General features: G+C 19.9%; 6 protein-coding genes across 6 annotated transcripts; 3 read left to right on the top strand and 3 right to left on the bottom strand.

Annotated features, from left to right (window-relative positions):
• Positions 1–390: 390 nt before the first annotated feature.
• PF3D7_1034500 (conserved Plasmodium protein, unknown function) lies at positions 391–5,791 on the bottom strand (the record flags this gene model as incomplete). The annotated part of the gene is made up of 8 exons (XM_001347583.2): positions 391–522; positions 677–824; positions 936–992; positions 1,122–1,224; positions 1,335–1,387; positions 1,486–1,572; positions 1,708–5,623; positions 5,752–5,791. 8 exons carry the CDS (start codon positions 5,789–5,791, stop codon positions 391–393), a joined length of 4,536 nt encoding a protein of 1,511 aa, XP_001347619.2.
• Positions 5,792–7,332: 1,541 nt separating this feature from the next.
• On the top strand, positions 7,333–9,228 carry PF3D7_1034400 (flavoprotein subunit of succinate dehydrogenase; the record flags this gene model as incomplete). The annotated part of the gene is made up of 1 exon (XM_001347582.1): positions 7,333–9,228. The coding sequence occupies one exon, from the start codon at positions 7,333–7,335 to the stop codon at positions 9,226–9,228; it is 1,896 nt and encodes a 631-aa protein (XP_001347618.1).
• Positions 9,229–9,830: 602 nt separating this feature from the next.
• PF3D7_1034300 (thioredoxin-like associated protein 2, putative) lies at positions 9,831–11,423 on the bottom strand (the record flags this gene model as incomplete). Its single annotated transcript, XM_001347581.1, has 1 exon — positions 9,831–11,423. The coding sequence occupies one exon, from the start codon at positions 11,421–11,423 to the stop codon at positions 9,831–9,833; it is 1,593 nt and encodes a 530-aa protein (XP_001347617.1).
• Positions 11,424–12,403: 980 nt separating this feature from the next.
• PF3D7_1034200 (ribosomal protein L27, putative) lies at positions 12,404–13,048 on the bottom strand (the record flags this gene model as incomplete). The annotated part of the gene is made up of 1 exon (XM_001347580.1): positions 12,404–13,048. The coding sequence occupies one exon, from the start codon at positions 13,046–13,048 to the stop codon at positions 12,404–12,406; it is 645 nt and encodes a 214-aa protein (XP_001347616.1).
• Positions 13,049–13,452: 404 nt separating this feature from the next.
• Positions 13,453–14,373, top strand: PF3D7_1034100 (conserved protein, unknown function; the record flags this gene model as incomplete). Its single annotated transcript, XM_002585373.1, has 5 exons — positions 13,453–13,645; positions 13,834–13,862; positions 13,951–13,986; positions 14,108–14,172; positions 14,274–14,373. 5 exons carry the CDS (start codon positions 13,453–13,455, stop codon positions 14,371–14,373), a joined length of 423 nt encoding a protein of 140 aa, XP_002585419.1.
• An 839-nt stretch (positions 14,374–15,212) lies between these two features.
• On the top strand, positions 15,213–17,204 carry PF3D7_1034000 (Sec1 family protein, putative; the record flags this gene model as incomplete). Its single annotated transcript, XM_001347579.2, has 1 exon — positions 15,213–17,204. One exon carries the CDS (start codon positions 15,213–15,215, stop codon positions 17,202–17,204), a length of 1,992 nt encoding a protein of 663 aa, XP_001347615.2.
• Positions 17,205–19,021: the final 1,817 nt, after the last annotated feature.

The raw sequence follows: 19,021 nt of genomic DNA, 5'->3' as shown, positions 1-19,021 counted from the left end.
CTTATTAAATTAAAAAAAATAATAATAATTATCCCCCTTTCTCCTAATTATTCAACATAGGACACAAAGGAATTATCATTAAAAATAAATTAAAAATTAAGGAGTAATTCAATATAACATAAATATATATATATATATATATATATATATATATATTATATATAACAAATGTTATTATTAAAATATATACACAAAAAATATACATATTAATAAAAAGCGAAAACAAAACCTACTATCATAATTTAATATATATATATGTGCACAAACAAACAGATCATACATATATATATATATATTTATATATATATATTCATTTATTATATAATTATATTAATTTTGTTGTACTATTTGTACATTAAATCAAAATAAATATATACATAAATGAAAAAGTTAATTACTAATATGATGGAGATCAAAAGATACAATAAATATGCTATCTGGATTATTATATTTTATAGGGTTAATTTTGCTTACAGTCGTTTTTCCATATTTCAAATACATCTCTTCCAATTTTTTATATACCTATAAATGAAATTAAATAAGAAATGTATATATATATATATATATATATATATCTCATAAAAATAAAAAAAACACCACATGAATATATTACATATATATATATATATATATATATATATATACTATTCATATTATACACATTTCCACTTTTTACATTTGCTATATTTGAAAAGTCTCCCTTCTTTTTCAACTGGCTATAAACACACATTTCCCACGTTATCCTCACAACTTGAATTTTATCATCCGATAAATTAATAAACGGGTTCAAAAAGTACAACAGAAATAAGTTGATAGGGCATTCACTATAAAGGGATATATAATGTGGATTTTTAAATGTATATTGCATATACTCATATATATTATATATATATATATATATATATATTTATATTCATTTATTTATTTTTCATTACCTAATTATTCCGTCACAAATGTTTATAAAAAGTTGCCTGTCATAATAATATTTGCTCCTATATAATAAAATGAACATTTATTCAATAATAAAATATATATATATATATTTTTTTTTTTTTTCATGAATCATAAAAAATATATAAATATGTATAATATATATAAATATCTATTTATTTTATTATTACGTGGCAAATGTATTTATAATTTTTCTTATTAATGTAACTTCCTTCCCCCGAATAAAATCTTCACTTTTTAATTTAAAACCATTCTCATTGGACACAAATATATCTGTACGTTAAGATGAAATGAATTATTTATAACATGAATATTTAGTATTATAATATATCATTTATTATTTTATTTTATTATATTTTATTTTTTTAAAAAAATTATTTAACCTTTCTGGTATTCTTCTATGTCCAATATTTTTCCTTTACCCTTAAAAAATTTGCTGTAACAAAAATGAAATAATAAAATAAAGTATGTTCAAAATAATACATATGGATATATATATATATATATATATAATTATATATTTCCTATTTTTACTAAAGATTTGGACATCCCTTCTGTAAAATAATATAAAAATAACTAGCGGTATATGTTCTAATGGTAGCCACCTCATCTTTACACAACCTTCCAAAAAAAAAAAAAAAAGAAAAAAAATAAACAAATAAATAAATCTCACATATAAAACGATAACACAAATAAAAATATATACACAACATAAATATATATATATATATATATATTTTTTTTTTTTTATGTCACTTTAAATATATGGGAAATATATAATCTCTAATTATCTTCGAATCATTCACATTTTGCAAAATTTTAAAAACAATTTTGGACACTCGTTTTCTCAATGAATAATTTAATATCTTATAATCTATAACATTGTACAAATAGGATATAAGTATTAGCTTTATATGATAAGGAAAAAAAGTTAAGAGCTTGTCATAATTTTTTAATATAGCTTTTTTAACCAAAACATTCGAATCATTCAAAAAATAATATATAAAAAAATGAAAAAAAAAACATGGGGAATCATCTTCTTTATAATATGTTTTAAATGTCTGTATATGACGTTTATACATATTCTCATATTTCATAAGAAATTGTTTATAAAAAAAAAAATTTTCATTTTCTTCATTCACAAAAAAATCACTTTCATATAAATTAATATTTATATGATTTTGAAGCTTTCTAATATGTTTCTCATAATTATTTGAATCATAAATATTATTCTCACTCGATTGATATGTTTTATCTTCTTCATATTTTTCACTCTCATATTTTTCTTCATTATCTATTAATAGATCTTCGCTATATATATTATCTTCTATTTTGATATTTTCTTTCAACAATTCGCCTTTGATAATATTATTCTCTTTTTCTTTTTCATTTTCTTTTTCATTTTCATTTTCTTTTTCATTTTCATTTTCTTTTTCATTTTCATTTTCTTTTTCTTTTTCATTTTCATTTTCATTTTCCTTTTCCTTTTCTTTTTCTTTTTCTTTTTTATTTTCATCTTTGTCATGTTCTTCCATTTTATTATCATCCTTTTCTTTTTCTAATTTTTCATCATCTATAACCATATTTTGTATTCTTCTCATATTATAATACGTCGCATAATCATTATTAAACATTGCATTTATTTGTATATCTAACGATTCCTTCTTCGTACCACCACTACTTTTATTATTATTCATTTTTTCATCCTTCATATATCTTTCTGATAATATATTTTTTTCCATATTTTCCTTATATAATATATTATTTCGTTTTTGTAATATTTTATTAAACCTCTTTTCATTTCCCCTTTTCTTGAATTTCCCCATATCAATTTTTAAGAATTCAGAATCGAACATGTTCTTTAAAATGTCGTAAAAATTATATGCCATGGTCTTCCTTATAATATAATATGGATATGTACATATAAAATAAAATATATGAGAAAAAAAACGAAAGAAATATTCTTTAAACACTAATATTAATAAAGGTAAATGAAGTGCTGTTATATATACTGCATTTATATTATGTGATACAATTACATTATTTGTACTATCAAATATAAATTTTTGTTTTATCGAATCAATATCCATTTTCCCTACATTATATATATCGTCCGTCTCATCATTATTATAATTTATATTATTACTGCTCAAATTTTTATTTTTATTTTTGTTATCCTCATTTTTTCTCTTAACAAACATTTTTCCATAAGCTACATTCTTCCTAATTAACTCGGATTCATTATAATAACAACTTTTTATTATATCAATATCTATATTTGTATCATGTATAAATGTATTATCTATATCTTGTAACACTTCATCATTCATGGGGATACAAAATGTATTGTAATCATAATCAGGATTATTTCTGGCTTGCATACTATTCCTCTTTTCAATATTGATTATGGTATTATTATCATCAAATAAATCATTAGAATCTGTAGAACCATCATTTTCATTCTTTTCCATAACAACAAAATGTTTATATTTAAAATTATTAGAATACATTTCGAAAAATTGTTTTATGCTTATACTAAAATGGTTATTATTTATTATAAGGTCATTAAATAAATTATTATTATAAAAAATGGAAGGTACTGTGGTAAAATTATCATTCAAAAAATGGCAATCATTTTTTAAGACAACATCATTTGATATATTTTGATCTAATAAATTATTATTTTTTTTATTATCCATATGTAGATTTTCATCCTTATTTATATTATGACCTCTTTTAGTATTCGTTAATTTATTCATACAAATAAAATTAATCTTATCCTCTATATATGAAAGACCATTCGTTTTATCATTTTTCAAACCATTTGTAATAAGAGTTTGATTTATTTTTTCATTTTCCTCATTTTCTTTACTACTCACTTTTGAGTATTTGTCATTACTTTCTAATTTATCTTCTTTATTTTGTCCTTTAATAAATATATCATTAAATTCATTATCACATCTTTGTGCGTTTATCTCTGTTTCTTTATTTATCTTACTCAAATGAGTATAAATATCTACATTATTTTTTATATTATAAGAACCTTTCTTATGATTTTCGATATATAATTGGTTACATAATTTTGTATTTAAATCTCCCACCTTCTGATCACTATAATCATCCTTTGTTTGGTTCATTTCATACATTTCATAATTACCATGCAACATTTCATGATGTTCGTACATATCTCCCCTTTGATCATACATATGCTCACTTTTATATGATTCTTGCATCATACAAAAGTTGAGATTTTCCTGTTCCATGTCTCTTTTTACATATAAACATTCGGCTACTTCTTTTCCCGTTTTTATTAATTTGTCACAGCCATCTGAATGATCTTGTTTTATTGCTTCTGGTACATTGAATGAAACATCGATATCACACACATTATCGGAAAATGCTTTTATTTTAAAAGCATTATCTATATCTTCAATTTCATCAATGATTAAGCATGGTTCTTCATTTTGTTTATGCTGTTCATATGTAGAATGATACAATATATCATTTTTTTTTTTCATGTCCTTTAATTTTGTATTAGGATTATTATTTATATTATTGTTCATTTGTATACCACTTGCCTGATACTTAAGGGTTATATGATTAAAACGATTTTGCTCATTTATATTATTATTATTATTATTATTATTATTATTGAGAAAGAAATAATTACTTTTTTTTTTGGCTGTTTCGTTAAGGTAATTTAAGGTAAATGTATGAGAAGAAAACATATTATTAAAAAAGAATATCATTTTATGTATATAATATGGGTGTATTAAATTGATATCTTCAAAGATACAAATAAAATAAAATAAATTAATTAGAGAATAATAAAAAACATATATATTTTCATTTCTTAAGAAATGATTATATAATGGTACAAAAAAATAGAAAAAGATATTTTTTGAATATAACAAGGATATATGAGTAGAATTAAAAATATTAATTATTTTTATAGTATCACTTGGATCATTACATAAATTTTTCAAAAGAAGAAAAATATGAAATAAATCATCTTCCTTTTTTAACATTTTACATATATTATATAAATAACAAGAAATATATATTTTATTTTCTAAATGGTCATTTTTCCTTAAAATAGATTTTATGGATGGTATTAAAAAAGAACAAAATATATTTCTTTCAAATATGGAACAAAGTTTTATTAATAAAATGAAACCAATATATTTATATTTGTCATTAGAAATTAGAGATAATATAAAAGGCAAAATAAATTTCTGTCGATATTTCCAATTTATATGTGTAGATAATATAAGTAATGATTTCATTATTGTTTCTATAATATTTTTATTTTCATTATTTTTTATAAATTTCTCAACAATAGGAAATAACAATTTCATGATATCCGTACAACCATCATTATGATTATTATTTTGTATTAAATAAGCACATAAATCTCCAACACGATTACATACTTCATTTTGTATTTCTATATCATCATTACTTAGTTTTACAATTAATGGATATATATATTTCAAAAAATTCTCATAATTTATATGGTTTAATAATTTCATTATATCTTTTAAAAATAATATTTTCCGACATTTTACATTGCTATTCCCATATAAGATGGCCTTTTCCAAGGGGTTCGTATTTTCATCAACCTCTTCATTTATGTCTTCAATATTAAGCTTAAAAAGGGTGGACGTCAAACCTGAAAATAAATAAAGAAAAATAATGCAATATATATGATACATATATAAATAAATATATATATATATATATATATTATATGTGTGACTATAAATATTTTCCACAATTATGGTCTTATATTTTTATCACCTGTTAACTTTGATAAAATTCCATTTTTTTGGTTTACCATTTTATATATATATTATTGTTTTCTTTTTATAATTATTATTTTTATATTGAGAAAAAAGAAAATTTAAACAGAACAAAATGAGAACAAAGGTATTACACTTTATCATGGTTATTATGTAACAAAGCCCACTATTTTTAAAATTTAAAAGGAACTTCTCAAAAAGGATATATAAATAAATAAATAAATAAATAAATAAATAAATAAATATATATATATGTATATAATTTTTTTTTTTTTAATACATATTCATAATATTCATAATATTCATAATATTCATAATATTCATAATAGTTATTAATTTTATATAAGAATATATATATATCTGTACTTTTTTCTTATATATAATACACAATTTAACTTTTTAAATAAATTTATATAAACATATGTATACATTAAAAGGAAATATATATACAAGTCTTCAATATATACATATATTATAATATATTACTCTTCCATTTTTATTACAACCACTCTTTTATTTATATGTTACATATATTATATATAAATTAAATATATCATATTATATTTTCATGTACACATAACATATTTATAAAATTCTAATAAAATTTAAAGAGTCACTATTAAGTACTTATATAAATACATACATATATACATTATTTAAAAAGGTTATAATAATATAAACACTTTAATAATATTTACAAGTTTCAATTTTTTATCTTTATAATATTACATAAAAATATATATATATATATATATATATTTATATATGTGTGTGTATACATATTATAAATATACTTTTTATATTTAGTATGTTAATATTTCTTTTATTATAACAAATTTAATAAAAGAAGAAATTTATGTATTCTTCAATATACTTAATATTCTACAAATGTGCTTCCTTATTATATATATATATTTATTTATTATTTTAATTTTTTTTTTTTTTAATAAGTATATAATAAAATATTATGAACTCATTTTAAAGTATCTTTTATAAATAATTTTCTTTTATATATCAAATTAAAAATATATATAAATGGAACTAAAAATAAAAAAATAATATATATTCTTCATAAAGTATGTAAGTTCATTATTTTATTACTGTTTTTTTTTTTTTAATTTTTTTTTTTTTTTTATCAAGAAGCATAATATAGAGATTAAAAATATATATATATATATATATATATGTATACATATTTCATAAAATTCTTGTATTACATTTAATATAATGCTCCTTTGTTGAGCGTTCATATAATATTTTTTAAATATTACTGGATTGTGTGAAAAATATATATATATATATATATATATATATATATATATTTCTTAATAATTTTACATGTGAATAATTTATATTATATATAATATATTCTTTGCATTGTATTTGAAAAAGAGAGAGAAATAAAAATGGGTTCTAAATGCTTATTTATATAGAATAACATATAAACGTTACAAAACAATTCAAATGTTCCCGTGTGGGATATTGTTATACTTTTTTGTTTTACTATTTATATTTATTTTTTTTAATATTTTTTTTTTTTTTTTTTTGAATTCAGAATAATTAAAAATATGTGTAAAGTATGATTAGGAATAATAAAAAATACATAAGATTTATGCAATCAAGTTTTTGTAGATTCTCAAATATTAAAACGAAAGCATATGATATAATTGATCATCATTATGATGCAGTAATTGTAGGAGCTGGAGGTGCTGGATTAAGATCTGCATTGGAATTATCAAAAAATAAATACAAGGTAGCATGTATCAGTAAATTGTTTCCAACACGATCACATACTGTAGCTGCTCAAGGTGGAATAAATGCAGCTTTAGGTAATATGACTGAAGATGATTGGAGATGGCATGCTTATGATACTATCAAAGGTTCAGATTGGCTTGGGGATCAAAACGCTATTCATTATATGTGTAGAGAAGCTCCTGATTCTGTATTAGAATTAGAAGAATTTGGACTCCCGTTTTCAAGAACAAAAGATGGGAAAATATATCAAAGAGCTTTTGGAGGACAAAGTTTAAAATATGGTAAAGGAGGACAAGCTTATAGATGTGCTGCCGCTGCTGATAGAACAGGACATGCCATGTTACATACATTATATGGACAATCCTTATCTTACAATTGTATATTTTTTGTAGAATATTTTGTTTTAGATTTACTTATGTTAAATTCTAATGAATGTATTGGGGTAATCTGTATTAATATAGCAGATGGAAAAATACATAGATTTTTTACACCACATACTGTTATAGCTACTGGGGGATATGGTCGAGCTTATTTGTCTTGTACATCTGCTCATGCATGTACAGGAGATGGTAATGCCATTGTAGCTAGAAGTAAATTACCATTACAAGATTTAGAATTTGTACAATTTCATCCAACAGGTATATACCCAGCTGGATGCTTAATTACTGAAGGATGTAGAGGAGAAGGTGGTATTTTAAGAAATAAAGAAGGAGAAGCCTTTATGATGAGATATGCACCTAAAGCAAAAGATTTAGCTAGTCGTGATGTTGTTAGTAGAGCTATGACCATAGAAATTAATGAACAAAGAGGATGTGGACCAAACGCAGATCATATATATTTAGATTTAACACATTTACCATATGAAACATTAAAAGAAAGATTACCAGGCATAATGGAAACTGCAAAAATTTTTGCGGGAGTTGATGTAACTAAACAATATATTCCTGTCTTACCAACAGTTCATTATAATATGGGTGGAATTCCAACTAATTATAAAACACAAGTGTTAACACAAAACGTAAATTTTAATAAACAAACTAATAAATCAAATGAAGATATTATTGTAAAAGGCCTTTATGCTGCAGGAGAAGCTGCATCAGCATCTGTTCATGGAGCAAATCGGTTAGGAGCTAATTCACTTTTAGATATTGTCGTTTTTGGTAAAAGAGCTGCACTAACTATTATGGAGATAGATAAACCAAATATTCCTAAAATAAATGCAAATACTAATATAGGTGAAGAATCTATACAAAGATTAGATCATATAAGATTTAATAAAGGTAGTATACAAACATCGCAATTAAGAAAAAAAATGCAAATATGCATGCAAAAACATGCTGCTGTTTTTAGAATTGGACCGTTATTACAAGAAGGTTATAAACAAATTCTTGAAATATGTTCCATTTTTAAAGACATAGAAATTACTGATAAAACGTTAACATGGAATACAGATTTATTAGAAACATTAGAACTTGAAAATTTACTAACACTCGCATCACAAACTATCTTAGCAGCTGTTGAAAGAAAAGAATCAAGAGGTGCTCATGCTCGTGACGATTTCCCTGAAAGAGATGATAAAAACTATTTAAAACATTCCTTAACATGGATGACTGACAGAAATATTGAGAATACAAAATATTTTACGACTTACAGGGATGTTATAACAAAACCATTAGATAATGAAATGGAATATGTTCCACCTGTTAAACGTGTTTATTAATATATATGTGTATATATATACATTTTTTTTATAAATATGAAGACATTTCTTAATATGCTCATATGTATAAAATTATTTATTTAAAATAATAAATGAATAGCTATACATATATATATATATATATATATATATATATATATATATATATATTACATTTTCTTTTTAATAATTCAAAATATATTAATTTATCATTTCTCTATATTTGTTCATATATTCTTTTCCTTTTTTTCAAGTAAACTATTCTTTATTTGTTTGGTCAGTATATACATATATATATATATATATATTTATTTATTTATTTATTCCTTTATATATGCATAATATATATTTATATAATTTAATTAAAAATAATCAAGGTGAAAAATATTTTCTTGATTATTACAAATCATTTAACATACACATTAAATATATATATATATATATATATATATATGTATATTTATATATTTATATTCATTTTAATAAAAAAGAAAAAATCACAAATAAAATAATAATTAGGGTTAATCGTATTGTGCGCTTAACATATCCTTTTCTATCATTTCATATTATATATATATATATATATATATATTTCACTTTAACCTTTTACATTTTTTTTATTTTCATTCTTGCAATTTTTTAAAACTTATACATATTAACTCATCCAAGCAAACCAATCCAAAATTTATCCATTGATCTTTTGAATATGTTAATAATGCACCTGAATTAGAAACTACCCATAACTTTCCATCTCCATCAAAATCTATACAAGATATTTTCAAATTATCCTTAATATACTTTTCATCCCAACATTTATTTTTCTTATTCCATATGGCAAGTTCCTTCTTCAAATTTATCGCCCATAATTCTCCTTTCTTATCAAAGGAGAAACATATTAATTTATGAAAACCCTTGTATTGTATATTATCCCATTTTGTTTTAACCCATTTTAATAATTGTCCTTTACGGTTTATACACCATAATATATTCTTTTTGTCAAATCCAATGTCGATAATTTCTTCCTTCCCCAAATGACCAAAATTTTTTAATTTATTTCTCATAATTTTCAAAACTTCATAAGATTTATTTATACACCATATATTTCCTTTATTATCATATCGAGCTTTTATTAAAAAATGAAAATCCTTTTCAATTACATCCCATTCATACCCATTCCATTTTTTCATCCTCTGATTCTTATCAACAGTTATCATATCATTAAATATTTTGAGACCATTATTTAAATTTAATGAATTGTCATGAAAATGTAAACATATGTAACTTGGTAGTGGATTCTTATATTTATTTTGTACAATTTTTGTTTTTTTTTTGTTAATTTCTTTGGGATTCTTAACTACCTTGACACTCTCTATAATCATATTTTTATGATCCTTATTATTATTATTATTATTATTATTATTATATTTTGGGGCCCATTTCATATTCTCTTTCTTTCTTATATTATATTTTTTATTTTCAATAGAAATTTTACTTACCTTAACATTTGTGTTCTTTTTATGATCCAAAATGTTACTCTTTTCATAATTTGTCTTTATACTTGAGCTAATTTTAGCGGACAACGATTTATTCAATAATCTTATCTCATCAACATTTGATGTTACTTCTTTATAATTACTATTATTTAATTTTTTAATGAATTTACCATTTTCATTACTTTTATTATGAAATGTATTCATATTTTTTGCAACATTTTGTATACTACCTTTTTCAAGTTGTAATACACCGTCTTTAACATTATTTGATTTTATTTTATTTCCATTATTTGAATTATAACTTGAAGGTATTTTAATCATATTTTTATTTTTATAATAATTAATACTTTTATTCCTTTCCTCATTTTTAATATTATCATATACAGTTATCATTTGTTTTCTTCCATTTATATATTCAGGTGTATTTTTAGAAAAAACATATTTGGAGTTATATAAATTATTCATATCTCTATAATTTGGTTTGTATATTTTATCTCCATTATTTTCATTTATTACACCTTGTTTTTTAATTGTAGAGCTATGTATAATCTTCGGAATATTATGTTCGTAATTTGATTGTAGTGGACTTCGATTATATGTTGTTAATAATTTATTGGTCATTGTCTCTTGGTTGACATACGTCTTTATATTTCGTTCATTTTTATTTAACAAAATTGGATTATTATATCCATAATTGGTTTTATACAATTTGTTTTGACTCATTGGAAATTATGATCATTCTATTTATCAATTTATATATGATACAAATTCTATAAGAAACAATTATAAAAATACAAATATCATTAACACATGGATAGAAGAAGATCAAAAAAAAAAAAAAAAAAAAAAAAAAAAAACTAACTAAAAGATTAATATAAATATATTTTTTGTATTATATTTTGTGTAATAAATAAATAACAACGAAATAACATTTGGGACAACACACTTTTTAAAAATAATATGTCTATATTATAATGAAAAAAAAAAAAAAAAAAAAAGTAAATAAGCCTTTTAATAATAAAATAAAATGGAATGTAGAAACAGACATATCTATACATATATATATGATATGAAAAAAAGAACAAGCCAAAATATTATTATTATTATTATTATTATTATTTTTTATTATTTTTTTTTTTTCTTAATTTTAGCTACTTAATAAAAAAAATATATGAACCGTTCATAATTTTTAAAAAATTATATTTATTTACTTTGTTCTTGAGAAAAAAATAATAAATTAATAATAAATATTTATAGAATAGTTATATTCCAATTTTTATTCATTCTGATATATAAAACACATATCTGATATTATTTATTAAAATAATATATTTTTTTTCAACAAACAAAAATGAAATAAATCATTCAAGAACGGCATTTCTTAAATAAATATTTTATGTGTCATTATCTTATAATAATATAAAATTTAAATATAAGGTTTAAAATCACATAAAAAAAAAATATATATATATATATAATAAGGAAGAAGAAAGGAAAATAATCTAAAAGAAAAGAAACAACAACAAAAAAAAAATCCAACAAAAAAACAAACAAAAAATTACCAAGGTATACTAAAAAAAATTATAACATGGAATTAAAAAAAATAAATAATAAGAATAAAATAATAAGTTAAAATATAAACCTTAATATATAGAGATTGAAAAAAAAAAAAAAAAAAAACACATTTTTCTTTATTTCTTATATCAAGCTGACATCCACATTTTTGATAAACCTATAATGGTAGGATTTTCTTGATATATATCCTTGAACGTCAATGGTTTCGGTTCACTAACATCAATAATACTTACAACACGATTAAAAAAATGGACCTTTCCTGATTTAACAGCTATTAGTGTAAAATCTCTTCCTTGTTTTACTCCGTTACCAGGTTTAAAAGTACGTCCTCTTTGTCTAACTATAATATTCCCAGCATGTGCAAAATTATTACCTAATACTTTCACTCCCAAATTCTTTGGATTACTATCTCTACCATTTCGACTACTTCCTACTCCTTTTTTTTTTGCCCACAATTCATGAGTATATCTAAATTTTATTATATTCCCATTTTTAAAAAAAGTTTTCATAAAATATTCTTTGTCATTATTTTGATCAATAAATTTATTATATTTGAAAAATGTTTTATTCATATTATTATTCTTTGATGACAACAAACTGGAGTTATTCAAATACATATGAGTTCTTTTTTCTCGTTTCCTATTTTGAATATTTTGATCATTCTTTCCATATCTTAAATATGCCTTCGTAACTTTAAGGTCATTTTTTGACTTAGCTAATATGACATATGTAATGTATACTAAAAAGTAAATTATGACAACCTTATTTTTCATTTGTATGTTCTTCGATAGAGTATTTATGATCAGCTTAAAATGTGAACTTTTAATTTTTTGTCCTTCCAGTTATATTTTAACAATACACATTTGTATTAAAATGTTAAATACGCGCGTTTATACAATACATAAACGCCAAAAAAAAAAAAAAAAAAAGAAAAAAAAAAAAAACTTGCATATATGATATATGTATTATTTTATAAAATATACATTTAAGTAACCATTTATTAAATAATAAATTGACAATATGGTATATATATAATACTATAATTGATTAATATACAAGAATGAAAAAATTTTCATTATATGTATGATACTTTAAAAAAAAAAAAAAAAAATATATATACAATATATATATATATATATATATCATATTTATTTATTTTATATTTGAATGAATTACAATGATGAAATGTACATATATTTACTTCTTCACATTTTATATTTTTACATTAGTAATATGTAATAAAGAGACTTATATTACATTAAATGAATATGAAAAAAAAAATAACTTTAGCGTTCGTGTATTGAAAGAATCTTCTCTCAATTGTGGCTTAGAAATGGATGATGAAGCAGAAATAGAAATGAGAACTTTTTGTAGGGAAATAAACCATACAATTATTTTACATTGATCTAAAGAAAAGAATATTTTTTATTTCTGCTAATATAGCAATATTACGTTTACGTATAATTGTATATATATATATATATATATATATATGTATATTTTTTTTTTTTTTCTTTTTTTTTTTGTTGGGTGGAATTTCCTAAATATATAGCACCAGGGGTTAATATTATGCCTCAAATATTATCAGTTAGTCATAATATAAAATTTATAAAGGTAAATATAAATATATATGTAAATTTTTTATATATTTATTTATTCATTACAAATATATTAGGATTATCAATTCGGATATGCGAAACAGAAATTTAAGGTAAAATTATACTGTTGAAAAGAAATGTGGATACATATTAAAATTTATTTTATATGTGTTATTCATTCGTAATATATATATATAATTATATATATATATATATATGTTATTTTATTTTAAGGTTGGAGATCATAATATTGCTCCTTTGAATAAAGGTTTAAGAGGAATGTGTATTGGTGAATTGAGGTTTGAAAAGAAATTTTTTTTTTTTTTTTTTTTTCTATTTAATATTAAACATATATACATTATAATATTTTTTTATTTTTTTATTTTTTCATTTTTTCCAGACGAATTGGTATAAGTATTGGTAATATTGGGAAAATTTATTATGAAATAACCTTAATAAATTATACGAAAAAATATGTCCCACAAAATGCAGAACTATAATGTTCATATTTTATGGACGTAATGCCATATAAGAAAATAATATATATTTTATATTTGTAATATTATTTCTTAGGTACATTCATATATATATATATATATATATATATTTATATAATTATATAAAGTACCTTATGTTAATTAAAAATAATTTTTAAAAATATTATAATAAAATTAAATCATATATTATATATATATATATATATATTTTTTTTTTTTTTAAACAAATTTTAAATCATTGTTAAATTAAAATATGTGGGGATATTTATAAGATAACAATGCTTATTTAAGAGAAATTATAAATAAATAGATATATATATATATATATATATATGTATGTAATTTATATAATATGTATTTATGATACATATTTTTTTATTTATTTATTTATTTTATTTTATTATATTATATTTTTTTTTGTATTTATTATTTTCGAAATTATTCCAATTACATAAATTAAATAGATTTGCAGTTATATAAAAATATAAAATAAAAATTTATAACTTGGATTTATTAAAAAAAAAAAAAAAAAAAAAAAAAAAAAAAAAAAAAAAACATATATATATTATATATATATATATATATATATATTAATAAATTACCATAAGATGATCGCATTATTGTATATATAATCACTATGTTTTTATGTAATTATAAAATTTTATGTATTATTTAATTTTCATATTATATATATAAATGTTCATTTATTTTTATGATAATATTCATTTGAAGTATGCAAATTAAAAATTGATAAATATATATATATATATATATATATATATATATATATTATATATGTACATATTATTTTATTTTTTTTATTTGAAAAGTATTACGCGAGGATGTCTCTGAACATTCAAGAACAACAGAAGAATAGTGCGATAAGTATGCTAAATTTGAACGAGTACCAAGAAAATGGAAATAACAGAGGGAATATATTGTACTATTCACATGACAAGATATGGAAAATTTTAATATATGATAAAGAAGGACAGAATATTTTAGCTCCATTATTAAAAGTAGGGAATTTAAGACATCATGGTGTAACATTAAATATGAATATACAGAGAGAAAGAAATTCGATTCCAGAAGTAAATGCTGTTTATTTGATTGATAATAATAAAGAAAATATAGATAAGGTTATTGAAGACATGGTAAAAAATATGTATGGTAGTTATTATATAAATTTTTTATCTTATGTTAGTCAAGAAAATTTTGAATATTTTGCAAGTGAATGTGTAAAAAATAATATTGTATCATATATATCAAGAATTACAGATAGATATATTAAATTTATTAGTTTATCTAGTAGTACCTTTTCTTTAAACATCCCATATTGTTTTAAAATATTACATGAAACAAATGATGAATTAATAAAAGATGTTATCAATAAAATTACAGAAGGTTTAATCTCATTTTTAGTTACATTAGGTGTTGTACCTATTATCAGGGTTTCTTCAAATTCATCTAACCCATCAAAAATGATAGCTCAAAAATTACATGAAAAAATTTATGAGCTCTTAAATATGAGATATACTAATAATTATGTATTTAATTCTAAGAATATACAAAGACCATTACTTATATTGGCAGACAGACAAATCGATTTAAGTGTTATGATTCAACATGCTTGGACATATCAAGCTTTAATACATGATGTATTCGATATTAAGTTAAATAAAATAACTATACAAGCTGTTAACTGTAATAATAATAATATGAACAATATAAACAGTATAAACAATATAAATGCTTCATATTTTAATAAGAAGGATACAAATAATTGTGTTATAAAATCATATGATATTGATACTAATGATACCTTTTTTAAAAACAATTGTCATAAACCTTTTCCTGATGTAGCAAATAATATTAGTGAATGTCTAAATAGCTATAATGAAAAGATGAAAAATATTAACAAAAATGAACATACAAATAATGCAAATAATGCAAATTTTATTAATCATAGTAGTAATAATAATAATAATAATATTACAGGTGGACTTATGAATGCTATGAATATATTACCAGAAATGACAGAACATAAAAGACTTTTAGACATGCATACAAATATATTAACAGAATTAATTAAAGAAATCAAAGAGAGAGAATTAGATAAATTTTATGAAAATGAATTTGATTTTGAATGTTTAAATGATAAAAGCTGTATACAATATATGAATAATATTTTAAATTCATCAAAAGGAAATCCTATGGATAAATATCGTGCATTTCTTTGTTTATATTTAGCAAAAAAAAAAAATATTAATATACAAACTATTGATACATTTATAAATCAATTAAAAAATTTACAAGTAGATACATCCTCAATACAATTTATTAAACAATTAGATAAATATAAATCCATGAATATAAATATTAACGTAACAAATAATAATACAACCACATTAAATCATTCTAATAGTACGACCTTTAAACAACAACTTAATACTTATAGTAATATATTTATTGATAAAGGATATAACATCTTACAAGGAGCAAAAAACTTATTACCTAAAAGAAGAGAAATCAAAATCACCAAACTTGTTGAAACCTTATTAGAAAATAAACCATCCTCATTAAATGACCAATTTATGTATATAGATCCAAAAACACCACCTAATTCTAATAATAATGATAAAATATTTATTAAACAAGAAAATATTAAAGAATGTATTATATTCCTTATCGGAGGAGGAAATTATATTGAAGTCTCAGCCTTAAATGACCTCGAAGATAAGCTAAACAAAAAAATTATTTATGGTACCACAGATTTTGTTAGACCAGAGAATTTTGTTCAAGAGTTAAATCAAATAGGTGCATCACTAATGTAGTACGAACAATGACTGTGTTGCATGAGTAAGGTTTTTATATATAACAATATGTATTCCAAATAAATAAATAAATAAATAAATAAATAAATAAATACATATATATATATATATATAATATGTTTTATTAACAAATTATTTGTATCTATATATTGTACGAATTACTTTCATTTAAATTTTTTTTCTTTTTTTTTTTTTTTTTTTTTTTTTTTCTAAATTTTTCTTAATTATTTTAATTTATCCCATCATTTACCGATTTTATGACTAATTTTTAATTGTTTTGTTTATCTTGTTTATCTTGTTTATTTTGTTTATTTTGTTTATTTTTTAAATTTGTTAATTTTTTCTTTTATCGTATGATCATTATAATTCTTTTTAGAATTAAAAATAAAAAAATATATGTTTTTTTTTTTTTTACATGCTCATTTTGTTGAATATTTGTTTCGTATATTATTATTATTATATTATTATTTTTTTTTTTTTTTCATAATTTTTTTGTTTTATTCTACATTTCTCACATGTATTCATACAGAACAAACACATCCATAAATAAAAATGTATTCAATATTATGCATATAAATAATATGTATTGTAATATTTGTATAATATCGACTACTATTTAATATTTTCTTTTTTCTTTTTGGAATTTTCATGATAGATATATGTATAACATTATTATTTCTTAAACAAAACTTTGAATATGATATAAATTATAAAAAAGGATATACATATATGTAATATATATATATATATATATTATATTATAATATCCTTTTGATGTTTAAAATAAATAATAAATCACATTTCGATAATATTAACAATTTTAATTCATAAAAAAAATATGTATTTCTTTTATCCTTTTAAATAAAAAAAAAAAAAAAAAAAAAAATTATAAAATCGCTTAATACAACAGATCATATTAAAAAAAAAAAATATATGTATAAAATAATATTTACCTTTTAAATGTTATATAATAATATATGTATAATATATTTACATATAATATATATAATAGTATTAAATTAATATATTCGTTTTATATATATATATATATATATTTTATGACAAATTTATATACATACATTTATTTTTCATATAAATGTTTTATATTTAAATATTTTTTTTCTTACTTAAATAAGAAAATTTACTTTTTTGTATATTATATTAGAATATATAAGAATACATTTTATACGAGATGATTAAATAATTAGTCATATTATATTATGGATATCTTTATTACTCTATTTATATATAGTCCATATTTTTAATGTAAAATGTAAAAATTTTATGTTCATAATGTGATATAAGAATAGGAATGCATTCCATAAATATATATAAACATATATATATAAACATATACATATATATATATATATATATATATATATATATATATAATACTCTTCCATTTGTTTTTATTTTTTATTCTTATTTTTATTTTATGTGTAATGATGATATTATTTTTATAGCACGAAATCGTTTTATAATATTATGTTCAAGTATATATTATATATTTATAATTTTTTATTTTCCAATAAAATAAAATAAAAAATATTATCTTTCATATTAACTCAATTAAACATACATATAAATAAATAAATATATATATATATATATGTTATATTTTTTTTTCATATAATTAATTTATATTTTATTGTCTATTCAATGTCTATTTATTTTATATATCATATGATGAAGACTATATAAAAAAAATTATACTCATGTATATATATATATATATATATATATATATATATATATGTATATTTTTATTTTCTTATAATTAAGACGATGTTTTAAAATAAAATAATTTTCTCGTT

This window comes from Plasmodium falciparum (genome assembly GCF_000002765.6).
Source record: "Plasmodium falciparum 3D7 genome assembly, chromosome: 10".
In the NCBI taxonomy this organism is placed as follows: domain Eukaryota; phylum Apicomplexa; class Aconoidasida; order Haemosporida; family Plasmodiidae; genus Plasmodium; species Plasmodium falciparum.
This window is presented reverse-complemented; position numbering and strand designations above follow the sequence as displayed.